The sequence below is a fragment of the Triticum urartu genome, chromosome 4 (genome assembly GCF_003073215.2).
Source record: "Triticum urartu cultivar G1812 chromosome 4, Tu2.1, whole genome shotgun sequence".
In the NCBI taxonomy this organism is placed as follows: Eukaryota; Viridiplantae; Streptophyta; class Magnoliopsida; order Poales; family Poaceae; genus Triticum; species Triticum urartu.
Window position 1 is genome coordinate 275,917,559 of NC_053025.1, and position 27,016 is coordinate 275,944,574.

At 40.9% G+C, this 27,016-nt stretch overlaps 1 protein-coding gene across 2 annotated transcripts; it reads left to right on the top strand.

Moving 5' to 3' along the window:
• The first annotated feature begins 10,548 nt into the window (after window positions 1-10,548).
• Window positions 10,549-14,210, top strand: LOC125551468 (probable polygalacturonase). Of its 2 annotated transcripts, none has more exons than XM_048714721.1 (6): window positions 10,549-10,826; window positions 11,196-11,519; window positions 12,181-12,301; window positions 12,394-12,568; window positions 12,663-12,733; window positions 13,289-14,210. In XM_048714721.1, the coding sequence occupies exons 1-6, from the start codon at window positions 10,815-10,817 to the stop codon at window positions 13,957-13,959; spliced, it is 1,374 nt and encodes a 457-aa protein (XP_048570678.1). In that variant the 5' UTR covers window positions 10,549-10,814; the 3' UTR covers window positions 13,960-14,210. The 2 variants fall into 2 exon arrangements, with proteins under 2 accessions (XP_048570678.1, XP_048570679.1); XM_048714722.1 differs by having other exon boundaries at window positions 11,208-11,519.
• The last annotated feature ends 12,806 nt before the right edge of the window (window positions 14,211-27,016 follow it).

The following is a 27,016-nucleotide window of genomic DNA, read 5'->3' on the forward strand; positions in this document are numbered from 1 at the left end:
ATCTTGCTGTAAAAAACAGAAACTTTAGCGTTCACGAGAATTGCTGCCATTTTTATTTGGAAAGTGCTATTTAGTTAATTATTTTTGAAGATGATTAATAGATAAATTCCTCACGTCCAGAAATTTATTTTAGAATTTTTGGGGTTCCAGAAGTTTGCGTTAGCTACAGATTACTACAGACTGTTCTGTTTTTGACAGATTCTGTTTTTCGTGTGTTGTTTGCTTATTTTGATGAATCTATGGCTAGTAAAAGAGTTTATAAACCATAGAGAAGTTTGAATACAGTAGGTTTAACACCAATATAAAACAAGAATGAGTTCATTACACTACCTTGAAGTGGTGTTTTGTTTTCTTTCGCTAACAGAGCTCACGAGATTTTCTATTTTGAGTTTTGTGTTGTGAAGTTTTCAAGTTTTGGGTAAAGATTTGATGGATTATGGAACAAGGAGTGGAAAGAGCCTAAGCTTGGGGATGCCCATGGCACCCCAAGGTAAAATTCAAGGACACCAAAAAGCCTAAGCTTGGGGATGCCCCGGAAGGCATCCCCTCTTTCGTCTTCGTCCATCGGTAACTTTACTTGGAGCTATATTTTTATTCACCACATGATATGTGTTTTGCTTGGAGCGTCTTGTATGATTTGAGTCTTTGCTTTTTAGTTTAACACAATCATCCTTGCTGTACACACCTTTTGAGAGAGACTCACATGATTTGAAATTTATTAAAATACTCTATGTGCTTCACTTATATCTTTTGAGCTATATAGTTTTTGCTCTAGTGCTTCACTTATATCTTTTAGAGCACGACGATGGTTTTATTTTATAGAAATAATTAATCTCTCATGCTTCACTTATATTATTTTGAGAGTCCTTTAGAACAACATGGAAATTTGTTTTTAGGAATAATATAAAAACTTTTATAGAAGTGCGTTGAATACTATGAGAAGTTTGATGCTTGACAATTGTTTTGAGATATGAAGATGGTGATATTAGAGTCATGCTAGTTGAGTGGTTATGAATTTGAGAAATACTTGTGTTGAAGTTTGTGATTCCCATAGCATTCACGTATGGTGAACCGTTATGTGATGAAGTCGAAGCATGATTTATTTATTGATTGTCTTCCTTATGAGTGGCGGTCGGGGACGAGCGATGGTCTTTTCCTACCAATCTATCCCTCTAGGAGCATGCGCGTAATACTTTGCTTTGATAAATTGTACTTCCTCTGTCCCAGAATATAAGAATGTTTTTGACACTATGCTAGTGTTAGAAAGGTTCTTATATTTTGGGACGGAGGGAGTAGATTTTTGCAACAAGTATATGAGTTCTTTATGACTAATGTTGAGTACATGGATTATACGCACTCTCATCCTTCCACCATTTCTAGCCTCTCTAATACCGCGCACCTTTCGCCGGTACCATAAACCCACCATATACCTTCCTCAAAATAGCCACCATACCTACCTATTATGGCATTTCCATATCCATTCCGAGATATATTGCCATGCAACTTTCCACCATTCTGTTATTATGACACGCTTCATAATTGTCATATTGCTTGCATGATCGTGTAGTTGACATCGTATTTGTGACAAAGCCACCATTCATAATTCTTCATACATGTCACTCATGCATCATTGCACATCCCGGTACACCGCCGGAGGCATTCACATAGAGTCATATTTTGTTCTAAGTATTGAGTTGTAATTCTTGAGTTGTAAGTAAATTAAAGTGTGATGATCATCATTATTAGAGCATTGTCCCAGTGAGGAAAGGATGATGGAGACTATGATTCCCCCACAAGTCGGGATGAGACTCCGGATGAAAAAAAAGAGAAAGGCCATAAAAAAGGAGAAAGCCCAAAACAATGAGAGAGAAAGAGATAAGGGACAATGCTACTATCCTTTTTCCACACTTGTGCTTCAAAGTACCACCATAATCTTCATGATAGAGAGTCTCTTATGATATCACTTTCATATACTAGTGGGAATTTTCATTATAGAACTTGGCTTGTATATTCCAATGATGGGCTTCCTCAAAATGCCTAGGTCTTCATGAGTAAGCAAGTTGGATGCACACCCACTTAGTTTCTTTTGTTGAGCTTTCATATACTTATAGCTCTAGTGCATCCATTGCATGGCAATCCCTACTCACTCACATTGATATCTATTGATGGGCATATCCATAGCCCGTTGATACGCCTAGTTGATGTGAGACTATCTTCTCCTTTTTTGTCTTCTCCACAACCACCATTCTATTCCACATATAGTGCTATGTCCATGGCTCACGCTCATATATTGCGTGAAGATTGAAAAAGTTTGAGAACATCAAAAGTATGAAACAATTGCTTGGCTTTTCATCGGGGTTGTGCATGATTTAAATATTTTGTGTGGTGAAGATAGAGCATAGCCAGACTATATGATTTTGTAGGGATAACTTTCTTTGGCCATGTTATTTTGAGAAGACATGATTGCTTAGTTAGTATACTTGAAGTATTATTATTTTTATGTCAATATTAAACTTTTATCTTGAATCTTTCAGATTTGAACATTCATGCCACAATAAAGAAAAATTACATTGAGAAATATGTTAGAAGGCATTCCACATCAAAAATTCTTTTTTATCATTTACCTACTCGAGGATGAGCAGGAATTAAGCTTGGGGATGCTTGATACATCTCCAACGTATCTATAATTTTTGATTGCTCCATGCTATTATATTATCTGTTTTGGATGTTAATGGGCTTTATTTTACACTTTTATATTATTTTTGGGACTAACCTATTAACCGGAGGCCCAGCCCAAATTGCTATCTTTTTGCCTATTTCAGTGTTTCATGGAAAAGGAATATCAAACGAAGTCCAAACGGAATGAAACCTTCAGGAACGTGATTTTCTCAACAAACGTGATCCAGGAGACTTGGAGTGGGCGTCAAGAAACAATCGAGGAGGCCACGAGGCAGGGGGCGCACCTACCCCCCTGGGCGCGCCCTCCACCCTCGTGGGCCCCTCGTTGCTCCACCGACCTACTTCTTCCTCCTATATAAGTCCATGTACCCCACAAACATCCAGGAGCACCACGAAAACCTAATTCTACCGCCGCAACCTTCTGTACCCGAGAGATCCCATCTTGGGGCCTTTTTCGGAGCTCCGTCGGAGGGGGTATTGATCACGGAGGGCCTCTACATCAACTCCATGGCCTCTCCGGTGATGTGTGAGTAGTTTACTTCAGACCTTCGGGTCCATAACTAGTAGCTAGATGGCTTCTTCTCTCTCTTTGAATCTCAATACAAAGTTCTCCACAATCTTCTTGGAGATCTATTCGATGTAATCTTCTTTTGCGGTGTGTTTGTCGAGATCCGATGAATTGTGGGTTTATGATCAAGTTTATCTATGAACAATATTTGATTCTTCTCTAAATTCTTTTATGTATGATTGGTTTATCTTTGCAAGTCTCTTCGAATTATCAGTTTGGTCTGGCCTACTAGATTGATCTTTCTTACAATGGGAGAAGTGCTTAGCTTTGGGTTCAATCTTGCGGTGCTCGATCCCAGTGATGGTAGGGGAAATGGCACGTATTGTACTGTTGTCATCGAGGATAAAAAGATGGGGTTTATATCATATTGCATGAGTTTATCCCTCTACATCATGTCATCTTGCTTAAAGCATTACTCTGTTCTTATGAACTTAATACTCTAGATGCATGCTGGATAGCGGTCAATGTGTGGAGTAATAGTAGTAGATGCAGAATCGTTTCGGTCTACTTGTCACGGACGTGATGCCTATATACATGATCATACCTAGATATTCTCATAACTATGCTCAATTCTATCAATTGCTCGATAGTAATTCGCTTACCCACCGTAATACTTATGCTCTTGAGAGAAGCCACTAGTGAAATCTATGGCCCTCAGGTCTATCTTCCATCATATTAATCTTCCAACACACAACTATTTCTATTGCCGTTTATTTTACTTTGCATCTTTATTTCTCTTTATCATAAAAATACCAAAAACATTATCTTATCATATCTATTAGATCTCACTCTCGTAAGTGACCGTGAAGGGATTGACAACCCCTTTATCGCATTGGTTGTGAGGTTCTTATTTTTTTGTGTAGGTGCGTGGGACTCGAGTGTGATCTCCTACTGGATTGATACCTTGGTTCTCAAAAACTAAGGGAAATACTTACGCTACTTTACTGCATCACCCTTTCCTCTTCAAGGGAAAACCAACGCAGTGCTCAAGAGGTAGCAACAGAATCTTAGCAGCAGCGTTGTTTAAAAACAAACGTTACTGCTAATTAGCAGTAGCGAGCTCCAGGCAACCGCGCTACTAACATCCCGATAGCAGTAGCGCTCTAGGTGAAACAAGCGCTACTACTATAATTGCCAGGGCGTTGCCTCCAGGCTAGATATAGTAGTAGCGCCCTTCTCCTGGACGCGCTACTGCTAAAGTACTCAGTAGCAGCGTTTTTCTTCAAAACTCGCTGCTGCTAATTATCACCGCAACTAATTAAGTTTAGTCCCATCCTGCTAGGCGAACAAGGTGTTTACCACCTTAAATATGTTACTTCTCAAACTATTTCGAGCACTTGGTCTTCATTGAACTATATGTGTAGGATTTGTGGCTGCAATATGAATCTTCGCCTGTGCCTATACAGGTACGGTGAAGATTCATGTTGACTATTTAGATTCTACACAAAAAGATCAATGATGACCAATGTATATTTTTGATGTTTTTACATGCTTAGACTTATAGCAATTTTTCAGAATAAAGCGCTACTGATATTGGGGTAAATAAAAGAAATAAATGCTTCCTTTAGCAGTAGCGTTTTTTCTAAAACGCGCTATAGCTAAATTAGTTATAGCGCATTTCCTTAAGAGCGCTACTGCTAGTTCGACTTAACCACCCGCGGGCTCAAAAATTTGCTAAGTCCTCCTTTCCCCCCATGTTTTCCTACTCCTCTGTCGCCACCACCCGAGCCCGAGCCTGCCCTCACCGCCGCCGCCCGCCGCCGCTCTTGACCTCACCGTCGCCGCCCTTGACCTCACCGCCGCCGCCCTCGACCTCACCGCCGCCTCCCGAGCCCGCCCAGGACCGCCGCCTCCCGATCCCAAGCCCGCCCTCGCCGCCCCTACCTCCGTCGCCGAGCACCTCCCCGCCATCGTCTCTCCCCTCTCTATAAGCCCCCCACCCCTCCCCCACCCCCTCTCTCTTTGCTTAGTTAGTAGATATTTTTAGTAGTAGTAGATATTAATTTAGGGTTCATAGATAATGATTTTTAGTAGTAGTAGATGTTAATTAGTAGTAATGATGGTACTAGTTAACTACGGCAGTATGGTTAATAGTAGATGTTTTTTACTATTGTATAATGTAGTTTTTTTTTACTATTTTTAGTAGGTGTTTAAAATAATTAGTAAGTAAATTAATAAACTAGTTTAACTAGTTTAGTTTTAGTTGAACTAGTTTAGTAAGTAAATTAATAAACTAGTTGAACTAGTTGAATTAATAGAACTAATGTATTTTTAGTAAGAAAATTAATATAACTAGTTGAACTAGTTTGTTTTTAGTTTATTTCTATTTATAGTAAGTTTATATTCAGTAAGAACTATTTGAATTAATAGAACTAGTTGAACATGTCACATTTGTTGTTATTTTTTTAGTTTAAGCAATTATTCCCGCATCGATGTCGTTCGCTAGGGTTTTATTTATAGGGTTTTTGTTTTTGCAGAAATCAAGGAGCCCCTCCATCATCCCCGCCGTCGTCCCCGTCACCGACCTCCTCCGACCTCGAGGTGGGACCAGCCAAATCTCCATGTCAATATGAGTCCTATAAGATATGATGTAGATAAAAACATGTATATCTTGTGTTGCTAAAATAGGGTATGTGGTTGCCCAAGGGGCCGGTCATGTTCAGGTTACACCTTCGAGTGGCCTATGTTTTGCCGGAGTGTTGATTAATTTCCGTTTCGGCAAATTTCAGGTGCTCGATATGTCCTATTTTAGCAAAAGGTCATGCCAGAATTTTTCGTGAATTTTGGCATGACTTGTGCTATAATATGTAGGAAATATCGAGTGGCCTGGATTTTCTAGAAAAATAATTAAACGACATTTCGGGTTGACATTAAGTCTGCCGAGGCTTCATCACCGAAGGTCGAAAAATCAGTGAGGGAGTGTATCCACCATAAATGAGAGAGGACGAAGAATCCCGACTGTTGTCGTGGGGGTCGTTTCTCCTTCTTTTCCTTGTGCTAGACCTTTGTTATGCACTAGAGAAAGAAGGAGTAACGACCATCACTGACGGTCGCAAATGTCAGAGAGGAATCAGTGAGGGAGAGTCTCCACCATATAGACTCGACAGACCGATAGTCAACCCGTGATGAATAATAATGATCTAATTTAATTTTTATAGTACATATATTTAATTGTACAAGTTTAATATTTGAATTATGAACATAGGAAATGTCGTACTCGGACGACGAAAGTCTCTCCAGGGAGTGCTCCTGGTGCCACGACGACCGGGGTTTCTGCGACAGGCCTCACCTGGACGAAGATCGGCGCTTCAGCATTAAGCTCGAGGAGGCCTTCGATTGTGATACGGTAAGCTACAACGCAAAGTGTTTTTTTCGTAATTAAGCTCGACTTCTACTACTTCAACATGTAATTTTCGTCTTTTACAATTCAACTAGCTTATCCCATGCCATGCAAGACGCTAGGTCTTGGAGAGAATGGGTTTTGAAGATCATGAGAGGAATGAAACAAAGAAAATTAACCTAAGGACCCATCATGGTATGGATTTTGAGGTCAATCTATACAATTCTAAGAGCGTATCCCATTTTGGTTGCCCGGGTTGGGAAGCACTTTGCAAGATGTATGATTTTCAAGAGGGTATGTTTGTCACCATGGATCTTGGTGATCCTGACATCGACCAAGACAATTTGGACATTTGGGTCCTTGTTGATACACTTCCAATTCTATCGTTATGTGAGTTTCTCAAATATAGTTATTAACTAATTTATATTGTTCATTTCAAAATAGTTGATAACTTATTTTCATTGACAACTTATTTTAATTGTTCAAACAATGTGCGGAACATGGTAGACAGAACCTACTACACCGATGGCTCTGAGTTAACTTATCAGGAGAAAAATCATCTGGTCGCATTTTGTATTGATCTTGAGAATTACAATATCTATAATAAAACTCCTCCACATTATGGTCAATACGTGCCACTAGTGCACGTGTTGAACTACGGTAACATCCATGGAGATGCCATGGTAAGATTTTTTACTATTATGACATCCGTGCATCTTTTGCATAAATTCTTTTAAAACTTAACTACATTGCTAACTACGAAGTTATTACTAAGTTTTTCAACCAAAAATCCCGGATGATTGTGTGCCTCATCTGATGTATCAGAAAGGTCGCCTTAATGTTTTGAACATACAGCCAGGTCGTCCTACGAATCTCACCTGCCCATATCGGATTTCCAAAAGAGGTGGAGACATGAAAATCACATGATGGAAAAAATGTATGGACAATCGTAAGGAGCTACTTGGAAGCAACATTGTGCGAAAGGTAAGAATTAGCGACAGGGTAATCTCCATTCTCCATAATGGAGAGTCAGGGGTTATCTTGTTTTATGCTATTTTACCTAAGAGAATATAGTAGGTCCTAAGAGAATGTAGTAGGTCCTATGAGGTACAATATTTATTATGTGGTACAATGTGTTAGAGTTGATAATGAGGAGTAGTTGTGATTATGACTAGTGACCAACTTGCTATGTGATGTCTCATTGATGAAAACGATGATCATGAGGAGGTGTTATATGACAATGATGTATTATGATGATAAGTTGTTAATGATATGATGATGATGATGATGATGATGATGATGATGACGACGATGATATTTATTATATCATTGGGTGAAAGAACCGCAGATTAGTTTCAAGTGGATGCCCATCCACTTGAAACTAGTGCACGATTCTTTCATCCAATGATGTAATAACTCATTATGATGTAAAAACAATCTCTAAATTGCTGCTGTATGAAAATTTGTATAAAGGTGTATGAATAAAACATGAAATAAAAAAGAAATAAAATACGAAATAATAGTAGTAGCGCGTGCCGGGAGAAGCGCTACTAGTAATTACCAGTAGCGCTGTTTGGAGAAAACGCTACTACTAAGTCGATATAGCAGTAGCATGGGTTAACCCACGCTACTGCTAACCTTTAGCTGTAGCGCCGTACTAGTAGTGCTCCAGCCCACGCTACTGATAGGACTAAAACCCACGCTGCTGCTAGGCTTTTTCCCTAGTAGTGCTAGGGCATATTTCCTTCAGTATGTTGAAAGGGAAGTTCCCAAACTTTCAAAAGAAATTCACTAAAAGAATGTTGTTATGGGGTAGTTTATCTCAAGGTAGTAAAGAAGTGTTAATAAAGTCTTTTGCTTAGTCAATTCCGATGTACATCATGAATGTGTTCAAATTGTCGTTAGGTTTATATGATAACCTAAATGAGATGATTAGGAATTATTGGTGGGCATCTAAAAAAAGGTAAGAGGCTCAATGGAAATCTTGGGACCATTTATTGAAGCCAAAGAGTCGACGGGGATCGGCTTCCAAGAATTTAGGCATTTTAATCAAGCTTTACTAGCTTGTCTTGCATGGAGATTGCTGATGTTCCAGGATAGTTTATGTGCCAGAGTACCGCGTGCAAAATATTATCCCAATGGAAAGCTTGATGATACAGTTTTTATGGGGAATCCATCTTCTTCATGATAGGGGATCTCTCAGGTTTGGACTTGTTGAAAAAGGGTTTAACTTGAAGCATCAACAATGGTACAAAGGTTAAAATTGGAGAGACAACTGGATTCCTCGTAACCATTCTTGCAAGGTTGTCTTCCCAAAAGGAAGATGTCAGTTATCATGGGTCTTTGGACTTATGGATGTGAATGGTGCATGGGATGAAAATTTAGTACGTCAATATATTTCTTTGGATGCTCATGAGATCTTGAAGATCCGACCATGCTCTCAAAACTAGGATAATTTCCTAGCTAGCGTGGGTTGGGGAGAAGTCTAGAAAATTTACCATCCGTAGTGCTTATCAGATGACTCTCGAGGAACAGAATTAAGTGGAACACTATTCTTGTAGTTCATCACCAAATGGGGATCGTCCTTGATGGAAGTTTTCTTGGGGAAGTGTCGCACCTTCAAAGGTAAATATCTTTATTTGGCGGCTGGAAACAAACTCTCTTCCAACTCATTTTTTGAAGCACTCTAGAATTATGGAGCTTCCGGCCTCCTTCCCTATATGTGATGGCGAACACGAAAGTTCTTTCATGCCCTGTGTTGTTGCCTTTTGTTTCATTGTGAAAGGCTATCGCTGAATACTGGTCTCTTTCTGATGTGGCGCATATAAGAAATACTAGCACAAATTGTATCCTTCATATCATGTGTGAACTGAGAGGCTCAATGACTGAAGCTATTTATGTTGTTGTGGCACATTTGGTACGCTTAAATAGTTTATGCAAAACCCGCACCTCCATTGAACGTCTCACAAAGGTTTATGTGTACCTATGTAGCTTCCATTCTACACATCTCACAGGCGCCATGATATGACCTAGTGAAGGGTAAAGCCATGCTCTCGGATGATGACCTTCACATATCGATCCTTCCCGTTCAGAAAAATACTCAGGCTTTGCTTTGGTTTCCTTTATAGCATAGTTATGTAAAGTTGAATAGTGATGGCTCCTTTTTATAAGGGTGTTTGGTTGACTTGCCTTTTTTACTTTGGCTTTTTTAGCTTATAAGGTGCTTTTGAGAAAAATATAAGCTTAGGTTTTTTTTTGCTTATAAGCCAAAGTGAAAAGGCCAAATAAAAGCCCAACCAAACACCCCTAAGTTAGTGGATAGATCTGCAGCAATGAGAATAATTTTGAGAAGCTCGAATGGTGAAATAATGTTCACTTCATGTAAGCACCTTCTTTCTTGCAAGGACGCTTTCTAAACTGAACTATATGCAATATCTAAAGAAGTCTCGTCATCCTTGCAATGGAGTTATCTCTTGAATCTGATTGTTTGGGGGCCATATACTTTTTTTACCCCACGAGGCTATACTCGCTAAACAATAAAGAACCTTATAGAGCAAGAAATTCTTTCTTGGGTCAGGAGATCAAGCGGAAGCTGGAGGATAGAGAATGTTGTATTGTTCATGTTCGTCGTAGTAGTGAGCAGCAGCGTACTGCAGTTTGGCTAGGTACAGGGCCTTTGGTTGATGTGTTTGGATCTCGTCTTCGATCATGTGTCTACAGGTTTGATCGTTCCGATCTACGCTTTCCATCGTCTTTGGTTCGCTCTAGTATTTGTAGTCGTCGCTAGTTGGTCCACAGATATAGTTATCTAATATTCTCTGTACCACATACAGAATATATTGAAAGTTTCTCATAATAATAATAATAATAATAATAATAATAATAATAATAATAATAATAATACAGTAATATATTATATACCAAAAAATCAGAGGAGATACAAAGACTTGGCCAGCCCAAGGTGCTTTGCTACTGGTACTAGCAAAACCTCCTCCCCTCCTTCGCTTCTCCTGTCGTGCTGCAGCAGCAGCAGCCGGACTCCTCCCCCCTTGGCCGCCGCCGCCGCTCTCCTGAATCCCAACGAATTTTAGCCGGGAAACGCTTTATTCTTCAGGCTACCTTGTTGACTGCATCCACCGCCGCTGTTCCTCGCCGCTGCTTTGGATTCCGCTGCCGTTGCTTCGTCTCCCCCTCTCTCGCGGCGGAAGAGGGGCGGAGGTGGCACTAATGAAGAGGCTAGTAAGTACGTTTTCTCCCGTGATTTTCGATCGTTCGCTCGAGTGCTGGATTCTTCCTGTCTGTGTTGCTCTTTCCTTGCTGCTCCGTGATGTGTCATGTGTCGCTCTTGGATTCTCGTTTTGGTGCTTGATTTTGTGTCTCCCGTGTGATCCGTTCCCAGTCTCGGATCTCTGCCTGGGGAATGGCGTATCCTTTCCTCGCTTCCTGATCGTTCCCCTGAGGTCTTCCGAGCAAAGACGCGATTTCTCGTGCTTCTTGATGTGTCTCGCGAGTATGTGTGTGTTCTCGGAACAGAGTTTGGAGCACTGATCTGGAAGAGCGATGTTTTGATGTGTAAGAAATGCTAATTTCTTGCTGTGTTCATGGTAGTGGCGTCTTCAGGTGGTCCTGTCATGGGTCCTGGCCGTCGTTCTCGGCTCAGTCCACGACCATGTGCGGCGGCAATGGGGGGAGCAGGTGCCCCCGGAGTCGCGGCCGCACAGCGTCACCATTACCGAGTTCGGCGCCGTAGGGGATGGTAGGACCCTGAACACCCTGCCCTTCCAAAACGCCGTCTTCTACGCCCGGTCCTTCGCCGACAAGGGCGGCGCGCAGCTGTACGTCCCCAAGGGTCGATGGCTCACCGGCAGCTTCAACCTCACCAGCCACCTCACCCTCTTCCTCGAGAAAGATGCCATCATCGTCGGCACGGAGGTATACATATCCTTTTCAGCTGCATTTGCATTGAATTGCTAGTGATTAGGATAGGCATCTCCAATCAGTTCATCTTAGTTTCTTTGGACATGATTGGTGGATATACCTGATGAAGTATTGATTTTGACATGTGCAATGTGAGGTCATAGGTTATGGATTTATCCGGGAAACGCCAATGTAGTTCGATTGTGCTCTTTGTTGGCACGCTAGACGGCAGAGGAAATTCTATGCAAATACCCGATCAGCAGGGTTCAAGTTGGCTGGTATTTTTAGTTGTTTCCTTCTGCTTTACCATAGACAGCGAGTGTTTGGAAGGTGAAACTTACCTGTTTGATGTGAGGACTGTGACTAATAAGAGACAATTTTCTTTTGCATTGTTTTGAAGTCAAGCTGCTCTTTTTAATTATGCATGAACAGAGCATGGGCATGCTGCTCTGATGCTCCCACAAAGATTGCGATTGCTTGTCGGTTGTATATAAATTCCTTGTGTGCCACGCGGCTATTTTTGTTTCTTGTATGTAATTCGAAGGAAGACAAACATTTATAGCTGTACTTAATTATATGTGTTTTGAGTCGTCGAAAACAATTTGTTCTTCATATTTGAATATTTCTCCACCTTTTTAGTACTAACCATATTCATCTATTTGTCCCCTCACTATAGGAGTCATCGCAATGGCCAATTGTGGAACCTTTGCCATCTTATGGCCAGGGACTAGACCTTCCAGGTCCTAGACATCGTAGCTTAATAAATGGATACAATTTAACAGATGTTGTTATTACTGGTAATTTTCTTGTTATATGTACGGGCTTTGACTATGTCACATTCGTTTTTCTAGTTTTGACAACTGTTGCGTGCTTGGTCCACTTGTCGCAGGGAATAATGGACTTATCGATGGCCAGGGCTTAGTATGGTGGGATTGGCTTCGCTCTCATGAACTAAATCATAGCCGCCCTCATCTCGTGGAGTTTCTGTATTCTGAAGAAATTGTGATATCAAACTTGACATTTTTGAACTCACCAGCCTGGAGCATACATCCAGTGTACTGCAGGTGCATTAGCATTAATGATCTTCATGCACGAGGTGTGATTCCGTGAGTGTTATTTGAGCATATACTAACTCTTACTGTTTTGTTTGTTTTCCAGCAATGTAAAGGTTCATAACGTCACAATTAAGACTTTGTTGGATGCTCCACTCACTGATGGCATAGTTCCAGGTATGATTGCTTCTAGTGTGGAGCACCATCTCGTCTTCACACATTGTTTGGTGATTAATCATATGTATTTTGCACAGTAGTACTACCATTTTAAGATTAGGGTTCACAAATGAGGAAAGCCATAATTTTAAGATAGCAAATCCATTTGAATTTATTTTGAGTTGTTATTTCACACTAATATTTAGGAGACTAATGCTGACACAACAGGTGAACTACTAGAAGTTTTTCGAGGGAATTCAACTGACACACCTCTTTCTTTCTGTGGTATTTGTGGTTGCCATGTGCAATAAAAAGCTAGTTAACTCGAATCATTGTATTAAGAAACATGGGTATACTTAAAAGGCCCTATGCAACATGCTATGGATTTCAAACCATTGTTTTAGCTAACTTTAAGTGGTGTTGAACTGTTGTCTTCCAACTTTTTTTGCGTATGTAGATTTCGATAGACATGACAAGGAGTTTTACTTACTATTTCAACTGCATCATTCTGTCTCCACTCCATAACAATGAGAAGCAACTTTTACTTCTTTTACTAATGGAACATTCCTTATCCAGATTCATGTTTGAATGTCTGCATCGAAGACAGCACCATTAGTGTCAGTCATGAAGCCATCTCAGTGAAAAGTGGGTTGGACAAGTACGGCATTTCTATCGGAAGGCCAACCTCGGACATTCATATCAGCAGAGTGGATCTTCAAGCGTCATCTGGTGCTGCACTTGCATTTGGCAGTGAGATGTCCGGTGGGATCTCAGGTATTCATGCTGACCACCTAAGGATACATGGTTCTGATAAAGGGTTCTCTTTGAAGACCACCCCTGGTCGTGGAGGTTACATAAAGGAAGTGATCATCTCAGATGTAGAAATGGATGGTATCCGTGTGGCCATTGAATTCATAGGTAATTTATCAAGCCATCCAGATGATGATTTTGATCCGTCTGAGCTTCCGGTGATTGATCAAATCACCTTAAAGAATATGGTGGGAACAAACATCTCGGTTGCAGGAATTTTATTAGGAATTGACAGTGATCCATTTACTGCGATTTGCCTTTCCAATCTCAGTTTCTCGATAACTGATTCGCTCCATTCTAGTCCCTGGTCTTGTTCCAATGTTTCTGGATACTCGGAATCGGTCTTGCCTGAGCCTTGCTCGGAACTGTATGCACCATCCTCAAATTCTTCAATTTGCTTCTCCCTTCCTAGTTACAGTGCACTCGATGTGGCATAGTCACATATATATTCTTGTGTTCATACTTCGCTTTTCTTGTCGCAGTCCTTGTACAATTCAGAAACATTAAACCTTCACCACCATATTTTTTCTATTTTTTTCCCAATAAATGTGTCAAGAAGAATCATATCAGGGTACACCACAAGATGCATAATGATCATGAGGAAGAATCAAGTGGGGTTGTGGACAGCTATGTGCTTGCTTGTACAGCTACATTTCTTCATTCAATCAGTAAGAAATTATCTTTTTGGTAGGGCTTGTGTGCACAACAGTTGTCCTTTGGTTATAAATTATCCAACCGTTTAGATTACCTCTGTATATTTTATCTCCCAGTGAGAATTAGTAAATCTGATAAACAGTATCACATGTTTTCTTGGAGTTTGTCAGCCTGGCTATGAATGTAGAGCCAGACGTCTCCCTAGTTAAATAATTTGCTGTCAGATGAGTTGTTAATTTCATGCTGATGGCTCCATTTGTCCTCTCCCGGGCTCATTCATTACGATTAGCTTGTCCTTGCTGCCATGCTGTACTCCAATGGGGTCATGCTAGGTTGCCAACTGTGCAATCTTCAACTGCCACCTGTTGCTGAACAGCTGATAAATACATGTTCCGATGTTGATGTTGAGCTGGTCATGCTGGCCTTTTCATGTACACTTCTGGAGGAATCTCTTTGATGTCAAGAAGAAAAATAAACCTGTTGGGGCTTCATTATTCTCTGCATGGACGCAATAGGTGTTGTGTATTGTCATCAGAGTGCTTAGGCATTCACAAAAAGTAGCACAAGATTCCTCTTGGTTAGTCTTTACCGGAGTTGATATTTCTGTACGCTCTTATATCATGGGATGACGGAGGGAGTATATATTACACTGAACTAATACCCTTATTTTGTTTAGGTGTCCTATTCTAGCCGACTAAGGGCATCTCCAACGCTGACCCCGTGTCGCACCGTTCACACGTGTTTTGCCATCCAATGAGGGCCTGTATCGGTCTGTCGGACGATCCCAATGTGATTTTTCTCATAAATCGGAAACAAATTAGGGGGCACTGCCATGCCCACTTTTGACTACGCCGTTCCACTCAAAAACACCGCACGGCCTAGACGTGTTTTGCCATCCAACGAGGGCCTGTATCGGTCTGTCGGCCGATCCTAATGTGATTTTTCTCGTAAATGGGAAACAAACTAGGGGGCCGCTGCCACGCCCGCTTCTGACTGCGTCGTTCCATCCCAAAACACCTCCTTTGCCTATGCCATTTCTCACCCGAAGTCGGCTACCCACATTCATGCCGCTCTAGAGCGGCCACAATGTATTGACACTGACCCACAGCGAACATGACCTCTTACTGGCGCCAACAACGAAGCGGCTCGCCGGCCGAGGACATCGCATGTGCCGCGTCCCTGGTGTTCGTGCTTGTTCAATGTCGGAGAGACGTTTACCAGATGGGACGGGATGGATATTTACCACGCCGATTCAATGACCGCCCCTCTGTCTGCGGCCATTAAACAAGCTCGTAAGCCGAGAAACCAACTCCGTCGCCCGCGCATTGACGCACCTGGATGCTTGGCCTCGCCAATCGCCGACATCCACTATTTTTAAGGTGGGCACACCTGGCTCACAGCACACCACAACCCATCCGCCCGCCATCTTTCTCCCGTGCACCACGTCTGCCATGACCGCGAGCGGGAACACGCTGTAGGAGAGCCTCTTGACCCAGCATAAGCACGAGGTGGCAGCCCTTGCGGCCGGCTGACAGAGCTGTCGTGCTAGGTGGATAGAGGGCGTCATGATGGAAACTGGCCCCGACGAGGACTCCCCATTGCAGCCCATGTCAGTGCATGCTGGCTTGATGATTGAGCAGGCGTAGGCTCACTTCGATGGGTCTTATCCCCGCCGCTCATGAAGATAGCAGATGGAGGATGCGGGCGCCCAAAGGTTACAACAAGGACTTGGAGAACGGGCGCTGTCATAGGCTAGGTTTAGGTCTGCTCTTTTTTTCATAATGAAAATTGTCCGAAATGTAATGAATATGCCCTGAAAATCATCTAGTTTGCATGTAGTTTGTCCGGTTTATTAAAGCCCGGCTTGAAATGTATGTGGATAACTTTGGATGTCCGGCTCCAACATCAGTGTCCATGGACTAGTACCCCTGTCCCCCGACGGGTGCGATGTCCGGTTTGTAGGTCAACATTGAAGATGCCCTAACATCCTATATATGTTTCTTGTAGTAAGAAAAATAAACATCCTATATATGTAGATCAAAGCAAAGTCATCTTCTGAAGTTTAGTTCCGAAACGGCAAATGATAATTAAAAATTCACCATACATATTTATATTCATGAAAGTACAGTTCAGAAATAAGGGTATCTAAAACGCTGACCCTTAAAATGGACACTAGACACGTATCTGTCCGCGGACGCGCATGAACGGATCCACGGACAGTGATACAGGCGTCGACCATCCAACTATGTCCATATATATTTTAAATCGGACGAATTACATGCAAACCCGGTGAGTTTCATCTAAACCGAAGCACATTCATTATATGTTCGACATATTTCATTAAACTAAAGTGAGCGGACCTAAACCTAGTCTAAATCTACATTGGCGCCCAATCTCCAAGTCCTTGTTGTTACCCTGCGTGCCCTTGCCGGGTGGCCGGTGCCTATGTCTGGTGGAGAGGAGACCCATAAAGTGAAGATGTGGTCATTGGCAAGAAAGAGTAAGACATGGAAACACACTGGTCCACTTGAGACTCGAGACTCCGCCGCCTCCTAGATTGTTGTAAAAAACAGTAAGGGACTGGTTTGTTTCCTAGTGCACATAAAGAGAAAATAGTCCATGGCGCATCGAGAAGAATGCTATGTTCTTTCATGAACTTCGAACTTTGCTGAGAAATATTTACATTGGAGAGAAGAAAGAGATATGTTTCGAGAAGAAACCATACCGTGAAGTTTGTGTGAAGAAGTTGACCCCTCAAAAATATTGTTGATGCAAAGCAATTTCCGTTCGGTTTGTCTGAAGAAGAATGACTGCAGTCGAGAACATTGAAGGCAAAGCAAATACATATGATTTGTTTCGTTGTTCTTCTTTCTCTTGTTTGAGTCATAGGACCATGATGCGTCTCAAATGTATTTATATTTTAATTTTTAAATGCTATTATATTATCACTTTTGTATGCTTTATATGTTATTTTATATTATTTTTCTGGACTAATCTATTAATTTAGTGTTGAGTGCCAGTTCTTTTTTTTTTGCATGTTTCTGGTTTTTCAGGAAATCCATATCTACGGAAGTCCAAACACGAGTAATAGTAGTGGATGTAGTTGGATTGCGGTCTACTTATCACTGGTGTAATGCCTATATGAGATTATACCATGAATGATCATAGTTATAATTTTCCTATATGAGATTATACCATGAATGATCATAGTTATAATTTGTGTTATTCTGTCAATTGCCCAACATTAATTTGTCTATCATGCCTATACATCCTTTCGAGAGAGATGCCTCTAGTGAACATATGGTCCCGGGTCTATTTTTCATCAATACAAAAGTTCCTACAATTGCTCTTTTATATTCTTTAACTTCTTGCCGCTTTGCCTTATCACTATTTGCTTTTATTCTTGTAGCTAGCAAGAACAAGGGGATTGCAGCCCTCTTGCCTTGTTGGGTGTAAGCAATTTGTTTATTTGTGTGCAGTTGCTGCTAACGTTGCTAGCTTGGTTCCTCCTAGTGGTTCGATAAACTTTGGTTGTTACTTAAGGGAAATACTTTCTGCTGATGTGCTACATCTCCCTTTCTCTTTGCGAAAATCCAACAACTCCATCATGAGTAGTAGAAGAATTTCTGGTGCCGTTGCCAGAGAGGTTACCATCTACCAAATCAGGTGCCTTTGCATAAACACCCTATTTTTTCTTGTTTTTATTTTCTTGTCTAGTTGTCTTTTGCCTTTTATTTGCCTTCTTTTTGGTTTGCCAAAAAATCCAAAATAATAAACAAAATCTTGAGTTGCTATCTCTGCTTGTGTCGCCACTATGTCTACTCTTGAAGAAGTTGATGTTGAAAGTGCTAGTGAAGATAATCCTAGCGAAAATCATGAGGAAGCACTTAAGATACCTAACTTTAATAATGATCCTCATGTTAATGAACCTCCTTTGAGTTTTTAAAACAAAAATATTGTCGTATAGGAAGCGGGAATGTTATTGGAAAAAGTGTTATTCAATAATTCTTTACTTGTATGGGAGTCATATCGTGAAGTGGAGGATATGTTCTTAAGAAAACTAATAATTATGTGGATGCTATTGCTATGCTTGTAGTCAAACCCGAAAGTTTTTTTTTCATATCCATCGCTTTACAAAGATTGTTTCTTGAGCTCCCCAATATTCATGATCCTAGATCTAAAAAGTTAGCTACCATTATCCTTATGAATGAATTTATTTTATAATACAAGAAGCTAGGGACATCTTTGCTTTTTACAAATAATAATAATGAATATCCTCCTATAGAAGAAACCCTCCATGATCAAGATGTTATGCGTAGAATGAAATCTAAAGATTATCATGCTTTGTAGCAAATCCTAGGAAAAGAGTTCCCCATTAAGTTTTGGCTCAAAATTTATTTAAAAGCACTAACGATAAATTTGAATGGATTGCAGAGGGATTGAGGATGTATTTACCGAAGATCGGTTTAAATATGCCTCTAGACTTCCTATAGATGATGAATGTACCATTATGTATGAAGGTTTTCATGGAGATGATCCAATCCCACAAGAGTTTGAGTTTATGAATGTTAAAATTACTAAGTATAGTCCCTTTTATTATTTGAGCTTACCCGCTAGAAAATTTGCTGCTGAAAAGAGGGATCTCTTGAGGGAAATTTACGATGATATTGTTATAAAGTAATTCAAGAAAGATGATAATACTTGATAGATTGCGTTATGCCTAGCTAGGGGCATTAAACAATAGCGCTTGTTGGGAGGCAACTTAATAGTTATTCTTCATTCTATTTTGCTTTCAGTGTGTCAATATGATTATTGCTACTGTAGTAATCATGGTTGTATATTTTATTTCAATAACATGCCAAGTTAAACCTTTAGAGTGATGTGAACGATTGTTTTGGTTCTGTGTAGAAACATAAACTTTTGCGTCTAGTATATGATTTTTTGTTCCTTGCTAGGACATGATAAAATCCTGAAATTTTTACACATTACCAATTTACAAATTATCTGTCTTGTCCTAATTGTTAAAAAAAATAGACTTACAGACTATGATGAAAAATTAGGTATTTAAATACCATTCTGTTTTTGACCGATTTTGTTTTGTTTCCTTGTTTTAAAGTTACTATGGCTTATACTAGGGGATATAAATTGTGGAAATGATAGAATACAGTAGACATCAATAGGTAATAATTATAAATGTTGACTTAGCAGCACCTAAGTGAATGATTTATTTTTATTATACTAACCTACTCAAGAAGTTTCGTTAAGTGTTGTGTGAATGAAGTTTCCAAGTTCTAGGTGAGATGGAGATATGAGAAGAATAAGGAGCAGCAAGAGCCTAAGCTTGGGGATTCCCAAGGCACACCAAGGTAATATATAAGAAACACTCAAGCATCTAAGCTTGGGGATGCCTTGGATGGCATCCCATCTTTCGTCTTTAAAACTATAGGTATATCTTACTTGGAGCTATATTTTTTATTCTTCACATGATATGTGTTTTTCTTGGAGCGGCATTCATATTTCTTTATTTTTCTTGTTGATATTTGCAAATCATTGTTTCTCGATCACACCTATTATGAGAGACACACATTCATCCTATATTTATGGAATGCTCATCTGTACTTCACTTATATCTTTTTGAGTGGAGGCAATTGCTCTTGTTCTTCACTTATATTTGTTTGAGCACGATAATATGTTTTATAGAAATTATTTGCACTTTCTTAATTCACTTTTATCTTTTTGAGAGTTAAATAGGAAGTGGTAATTTGCATGAATTATATGGTGTTGGGAAACATAGTAGAAACCAAAAAAATTACCCTACGATCACCCAGGAATAATATGAAGATGCATTAGCGGTTTGGATTAGATCATTATCGACTCCGAGTTGCAGCGGAAGTAGACGAGTAGGTGTAGATCATACTTGGAGTCCATCAAACCATAGATGAACGACCCCGCGAACCGCCCACAAACAGCCCCTCGAATGGAAGACTGAAAGCGCGTCCTCTCTGCGAGTTGCAAGCGGTTTTCACGATACAATAGCGCTTCGCCGTTCAGAGCTAGTCGTCGCCAGAGAATTAGAGGAAGGAGATTAGAACCACATTGGGATTCTAATTATGAGGATTAGAGGATCTAGATCTAGCTCTAATTGATGAACTAGGACCAACTAGAACTAGAGAACTAGAGGAGGCTCCAAAACTTGTGTATCCAAATAGCGTCAAAGCCTCTAGTATATACAATTTGAGGGGGAGAAGGGGCACCACACAAGGAGAGAAGGAATCCCTCCTTGGTGAGCCAGCCATAGGGGAAGGGGAAAGCCTCCCCTAGTCCAATTCGGCCTCCCCTCCAAGGAAAAGGGGGGCGCCTTCCCCTATTGGGCCTATGTGGCCCAATTCTCCTTCCACCACTTGGCCTTTTAATGCCCGTTGATATTAAATTAAGTATAAAAGCATCCTAAAAATTACTAGAGCCTTTTATTATTAATTTAATATCACCGGAAATTGTTTCCACCTATATATTATGTATCGGAAATACCCGGTATTGTACGATAAACTCCAAAACCCTTCTGGTGACCCCGAAACGCTTACGGTTCCTCTCGAAACTATTTCGAATATTAATGAAACAATCCCACAAATAAATCCTCGTTATTCCAGTCCTACTAACACTCACTAGATCATGATTACCTTAAACTTGTGACCATGTAGGTTTGGTAAAACATAGACATGAATGAAACCTCTTCGTTCAATGACTGATAGCGGAACCGTGGACATCCATATCGCTCCCTATGGATACACGAATGACATTTGAGTGAACCTTTGGTTATCCTGTGATATTCCCTTTGCTTCGCAACACTTTACAAAACCCGAGGTGTATCGGTATCCTCTTGACTCATACACATGCTCAGCATGCCATTATCCTTGTTACCTGTTTTGTTCTTCTTTCTCGTTGATATATTTTAGCATTCCCGTGACATAGTCACCTTTGTCTGGCTAGACGATGATAGATGCCGTCACACCGGGAGGGCCCTAAGAATATCTCTCCATCTTGGAGGAGCAAATTCCACTCTTGAGGTATCTAGTTCCTTGTCAAAGTTACCGATGAACCTGTAAGTTGTCGTTATGACCACCATGTTACATATGACATTTGAGCAACCCCAAAGTCCACCGTATGGTAAGAAGTGACTATGATACTCTCATGGTGTAAGGAACCAAAACTATTGTTTAACACTCCATGTTATAACAATTGATTTCAAGCAATATTATCTCAAATTATATCAAACAAGCTTGGGTCGATTCAATATAATCGCCCTTCTAACGTCATACTCTCAATGTTGTTTTAGGACTATCACTACACTTAATGATATCCTAAGATCTGGAAAACATGATCACCAACAACACTTGAGCCAGTCTTAGAGGCAAGACCAGGAACCTAATCTTTACCGTTTATCATTCCACACGGGCATATGAGTTTTCCACTGAAACACATATTTCGGGATCACAGAAGTCATAACATAGAATATAAACTCTTAATTATGAAAATAGAAATATAATAATACAATATTATTTCCTCTAAGGCATATTTCCAACAGTCTCCCACTTGCATAGAGTCAATAATCTAGTTACATAGTTTCTCTAACACCTATGGCTATCTGGTGTTGCTAATCATTTGCTCGTGGTAGAGCCTTTGTCATCTGGTCTGACACATTCAAATCCGCGTGAACCTTTAGAACCTTCACAAAACCCTTCTTGACATACTGTCGGATAATGTGATACTTGCGCTCGATGTGTCTAGTCTTCATGTGGGATCTTGGTTTCTTTGCTTGAGCAACAACACCACTATTATCACAATAGAGTGCCATCAGGTTCATCGCACTTGGGACCACACCAACTTCTTCAAGAAACTTCTTGATCCAGACCGCCTCCTTTGAAGCTTCTAAAGCCGCAATATACTCTGCTTCTGTCATAGAATCTGCAACAGTGTTCTGTTTGAAACTTTTCCAAACCACCGCACCACCATTAAGGGTGAAAACATATCCCGGTTGAGATTTATAGTCATCTATATCAATCATAAAGCTAGCATCGGTGTAACCATTTACAATGAATTATTCATATCCTCCCTAGACAAGGAGCATGTACTTTGTTCTTTTGAGGTACTTAAGGATATTTTTAACAGCTGCCCAGTGCGCCACTCTGGGATCACTTTGGTACCTACTACTTGAAGGAAATATGCCCTAGAGCCAATAATAAAGTTATTATTTATTTCCTTATTTCATGATAAATGTTTATTATTCATGCTAGAATTGTATTAACCGGAAACATAATACATGTGTGAATACATAGACAAACAGAGTGTCACTAGTATGCCTCTACTTGACTAGCTCGTTGATCAAAGATGGTTATGTTTCCTAACCATAGACATGAGTTGTCATTTGATTAACGGGATCACATCATTAGGTGAATGATCTGATTGACATGACCCATTCCATTAGCTTAGCACCCGATCGTTTAGTATGTTGCTATTGCTTTCTTCATGACTTATACATGTTCCTATGACTATGAGATTATGCAACTCCCGTTTTTCGGAGGAACACTTTGTGTGCTACCAAACGTCACAACGTAACTGGGTGATTATAAAGGAGCTCTACAGGTGTCTCCAAAGGTACATGTTGGGTTGGCGTATTTCGAGATTAGGATTTGTCACTCCGATTGTCGGAGAGGTATCTTTGGGCCCTCTCGGTAATGCACATCACTTAAGCCTTGCAAGCATTGCAACTAATGAGTTAGTTGCGGGATGATGTATTATAGAACGAGTAAAGAGACTTGCTGGTAACGAGATTGAACTAGGTATTGGATACCGACGATCGAATCTCGGGCAAGTAACATACCGATGACAAAGGGAACAACGTATGTTGTTATGCGGTCTGACCGATAAAGATCTTCGTAGAATATGTAGGAGCCAATATGGGCATCCAGGTCCCGCTATTGGTTATTGACCGGAGACGTGTCTCGGTCATGTCTACATTGTTCTCGAACCCGTAGGGTCCGCACGCTTAAGGTTTCGATGACAGTTATATTATGAGTTTATGAGTTTTGATGTACCGAAGGAGTTCGGAGTCCCGGATGAGATTAGGGACATGACGAGGAGTCTCGAAATGGTCGAGACGTAAAGATCGATATATTGGACGACTATATTTGGACATTGGAAAGGTTCCAAGTGATTCGGGTATTTTTCGGAGTACCGGGTAGTTACGGGAGAAGCAATGGGCCTTGATGGGCTTTAGTGGGAAGAGGAGAAAGGGCCAAGGGGCTGCTGCGCCCCCTCCCCTCTGGTCCGAATTGGACTAGGGAAAAGGGGGCCGGCCACCTCTCCTTCTCCTCCACTTCCTTCTCCCTTCCTCCCCTCTTGGTGGACTCCTACTAGGACTTGGAGTCCTAGTAGGACTCCACATCCTGGCCGCACCAATTGCCTTGGCCGGCCTCCTCCTCCTCCATCCTTTATATACTGAGGCAAGGGGCACCCCATAGACACAAGTTGATCCACGTGATCATATTCTTAGCCGTGTGCGGCGCCCGCTGCCACCATAGTCCTCGATAATATTGTAGCGGTGCTTAGGCGAAGCCCTGCTGCAGTAGTACATCAAGATCGTCACCACGCCGTCGCGCTAACGGAACTCTTCCCCGACACTTTGCTGGATTGGAGTCCGGGGATCGTCATCGAGCTGAACGTGTGCTAGAACTCGGAGGTGCCGTAGTTTCGGTGCTTGATCGGTCGGGCCGTGGAGACGTACGACTACATCAACCAAACGCTTCCGTTGTCGATCTACAAGGTACGTAGATCACACTCTCCCCCTCTCGTTGCTATGCATCACATGATCTTGCATGTGCGTAGGAATTTTTTTGAAATTACTACGTTCCCCAACAGTGGCATCCGAGCCTAGGTTTTATGTGTTGATGTTATATGCACGAGTAGAACACAAGTGAGTTGTGGGCGATATAAGTCATACTGCTTACCAGCATGTCATACTTTGGTTTGGCGGTATTGTTGGACGAAGCGGCCTGGACCGACATTATGCGTACGCTTACGCGAGACCGGTTCTCCCGACGTGCTTTGCACATAGGTGGCTTGCGGGTGACAGTTTCTCCAACTTTAGTTGAACCGAGTGTGGCTACGCCCGGTCCTTGCGAAGGTTAAAACAACACCAACTTGACAAACTATCGTTGTGGTTTTGATGCGTAGGTAAGATTGGTTCTTGCTTAAGCCCGTAGCAGCCACGTAAAACTTGCAACAACAAAGTAGATGACGTCTAACTTGTTTTTGCAGGGCATGTTGTGATGTGATATGGTCAAGACATGATGCTAAATTTTATTGTATGAGATGATCATGTTTTGTAACCGAGTTATCGGCAACTGGCAGGAGCCATATGGTTGTCGCTTTATTGTATGCAATGCAATCGCGCTGTAATGCTTTACTTTATCACTAAGCAGTAGCGATAGTCGTGGAAGCATAAGATTGGCGAGACGACAACGATGCTACGATGGAGATCAAGGTGTCGCGCCGGTGACGATGGTGATCATGACGGTGCTTCGAAGATGGAGATCACAAGCACAAGATGATGGTGGCCATATCATATCACTTATATTGATTGCATGTGATGTTTATCTTTTATGCATCTTATCTTGCTTTGGTTGACGGTAGCATTATAAGATGATCTCTCACTAATTATCAAGAAGTGTTCTCCCTGAGTATGCACCGTTGCGAAAGTTCTTCGTGCTGAGACACCACGTGATGATCGGGTGTGATAGGATCTACGTTCAAATACAACGGGTGCAAAACAGTTGCACACGCAGAATACTCAGGTTATACTTGACGAGCCAAGCATATACAGATATGGCCTCGGAACACGGAGACCGAAAGGTCGAGCGTGAATCATATAGCAGATATGATCAACATAGTGATGTTCACCAATGAAACTACTCCATCTCACGTGATGATCGGACATGGTTTAGTTGATTTGGATCACGTAATCACTTAGAGGATTAGAGGGATGTCTATCTAAGTGGGAGTTCTTAAGTAATATGATTATTTGAACTTAAATTTATCATGAACTTAGTCCTGGTAGTATTTTGCAAATTATGTTGTACATCAATAGCTCGCGTTGTTGCTTCCCTGTGTTTATTTTGATATGTTCCTAGAGAAAATTGTGTTGAAAGATGTTAGTAGCAATGATGCGGATTGGATCCGTGATCTGAGGTTTATCCTCATTGCTGCACAGAAGAATTATGTCCTTGATGCACCGCTAGGTGACGGACCTATTGCAGGAGCAGATGCAGACGTTATGAACGTTTGGCTAGCTCAATATGATGACTACTTGATAGTTTAGTGCACCATGCTTAATGACTTAGAATCGGGACTTCAAAGACGTTTTGAACGTCATGGAGCATATGAGATGTTCCAAGAGTTGAAGTTAATATTTCAAGCAAATACCCGAGTTGAGAGATATGAAGTCTCCAACAAGTTCTATAGCTAAAAGATGGAGGAGAATCGCTCAACTAGTGAGCATGTGCTCAGATTGTCTGAGTGCTACAATCGCTTGAATCAAGTGGGAGTTAGTCTTCCAGATAAGATAGTGATTGACAGAATTCTCTAGTCACCATCACCAAGTTAGTAGAACTTCGTGATGAACTATGATATGCAAGGGATAACGGAAACGATTCCCAAGCTCTTCGTAATGCGGAAATTGACGAAGGTAGAAATCGAGAAAAACATCAAGTGTTGATGGTAGGCAAGACCACTAGTTTCAAGAAAAGTGCAGAGGGAAGAAGGGGAACTTCAAGAAGAACAGCAAGCAAGTTGCTGCTCAAGTGAAGAAGCCCAAGTCTGGTCCTAAGCCTGAGACTAAGTGTTTCTACTGCAAAGGGACTGGTCACTGGAAGCGGAACTACCCCAAGTGATTGGCAGATAAGAAGGATGGCAAAGTGAACATAAGTATATTTGATATACATGTTATTAATGTGTACTTTACTAGTGTTTATAGCAACCCCTCAGTATTTGATACTAGTTCAGTTGCTAAGATTAGTAACTCGAAACGGGAGTTGCAGAATAAACAGAGACTAGTTAAGGGTGAAGTGACGATGTGTGTTGGAAGTAGTTCCAAGATTGATATGATCATCATTGCACACTCCCTATACTTTCGGGATTAGTGTTGAACCTGAATAAGTGTTATTTGGTGTTTGCGTTGAGCATGAATATGATTTGATCATGTTTATTGTAATACGGTTATTCATTTAAGTAAGAGAATAAATTGTTGTTCTGTTTACATGAATAAAACCTTATATGGTTACACACCCAATGAAAATAATTCGTTGGATCTCGATCGTAGTGATACACATAATCATAATATTGAAACCAAAAGATGCAAAGTTAATAATGATAGTGCAACTTATTTGTAGCACTGCCGTTTAGGTCATATTGGTGTAAAGCGCATGAAGAAACTCCATGCTGATGGGATTTTGGAATCACTTGATGCTTGCGAACCATGCCTCATGGGCAAGATGACTAAGACTCCATTCTCCGGAGCGAGCAACTGACTTATTAGAAATAATACATACTGATGTATGCGGTCCGATGAGTGTTAAGGCTCACGGCAAGTATCGTTATTTTCTGAACTTCACAGATGATTTGAGCAGATATGGGTATATCTACTTGATGAAACATAAGTCTGAAACATTTGAAAAGAATTTCAGAGTGAAGTGGAAAATCATCATGACAAGAAAATAAAGTTTCTACGATCTGATCGCAGAGACAAATATTTGAGTTACGAGTTTGGTCTTCAGTTAAAACAATGTG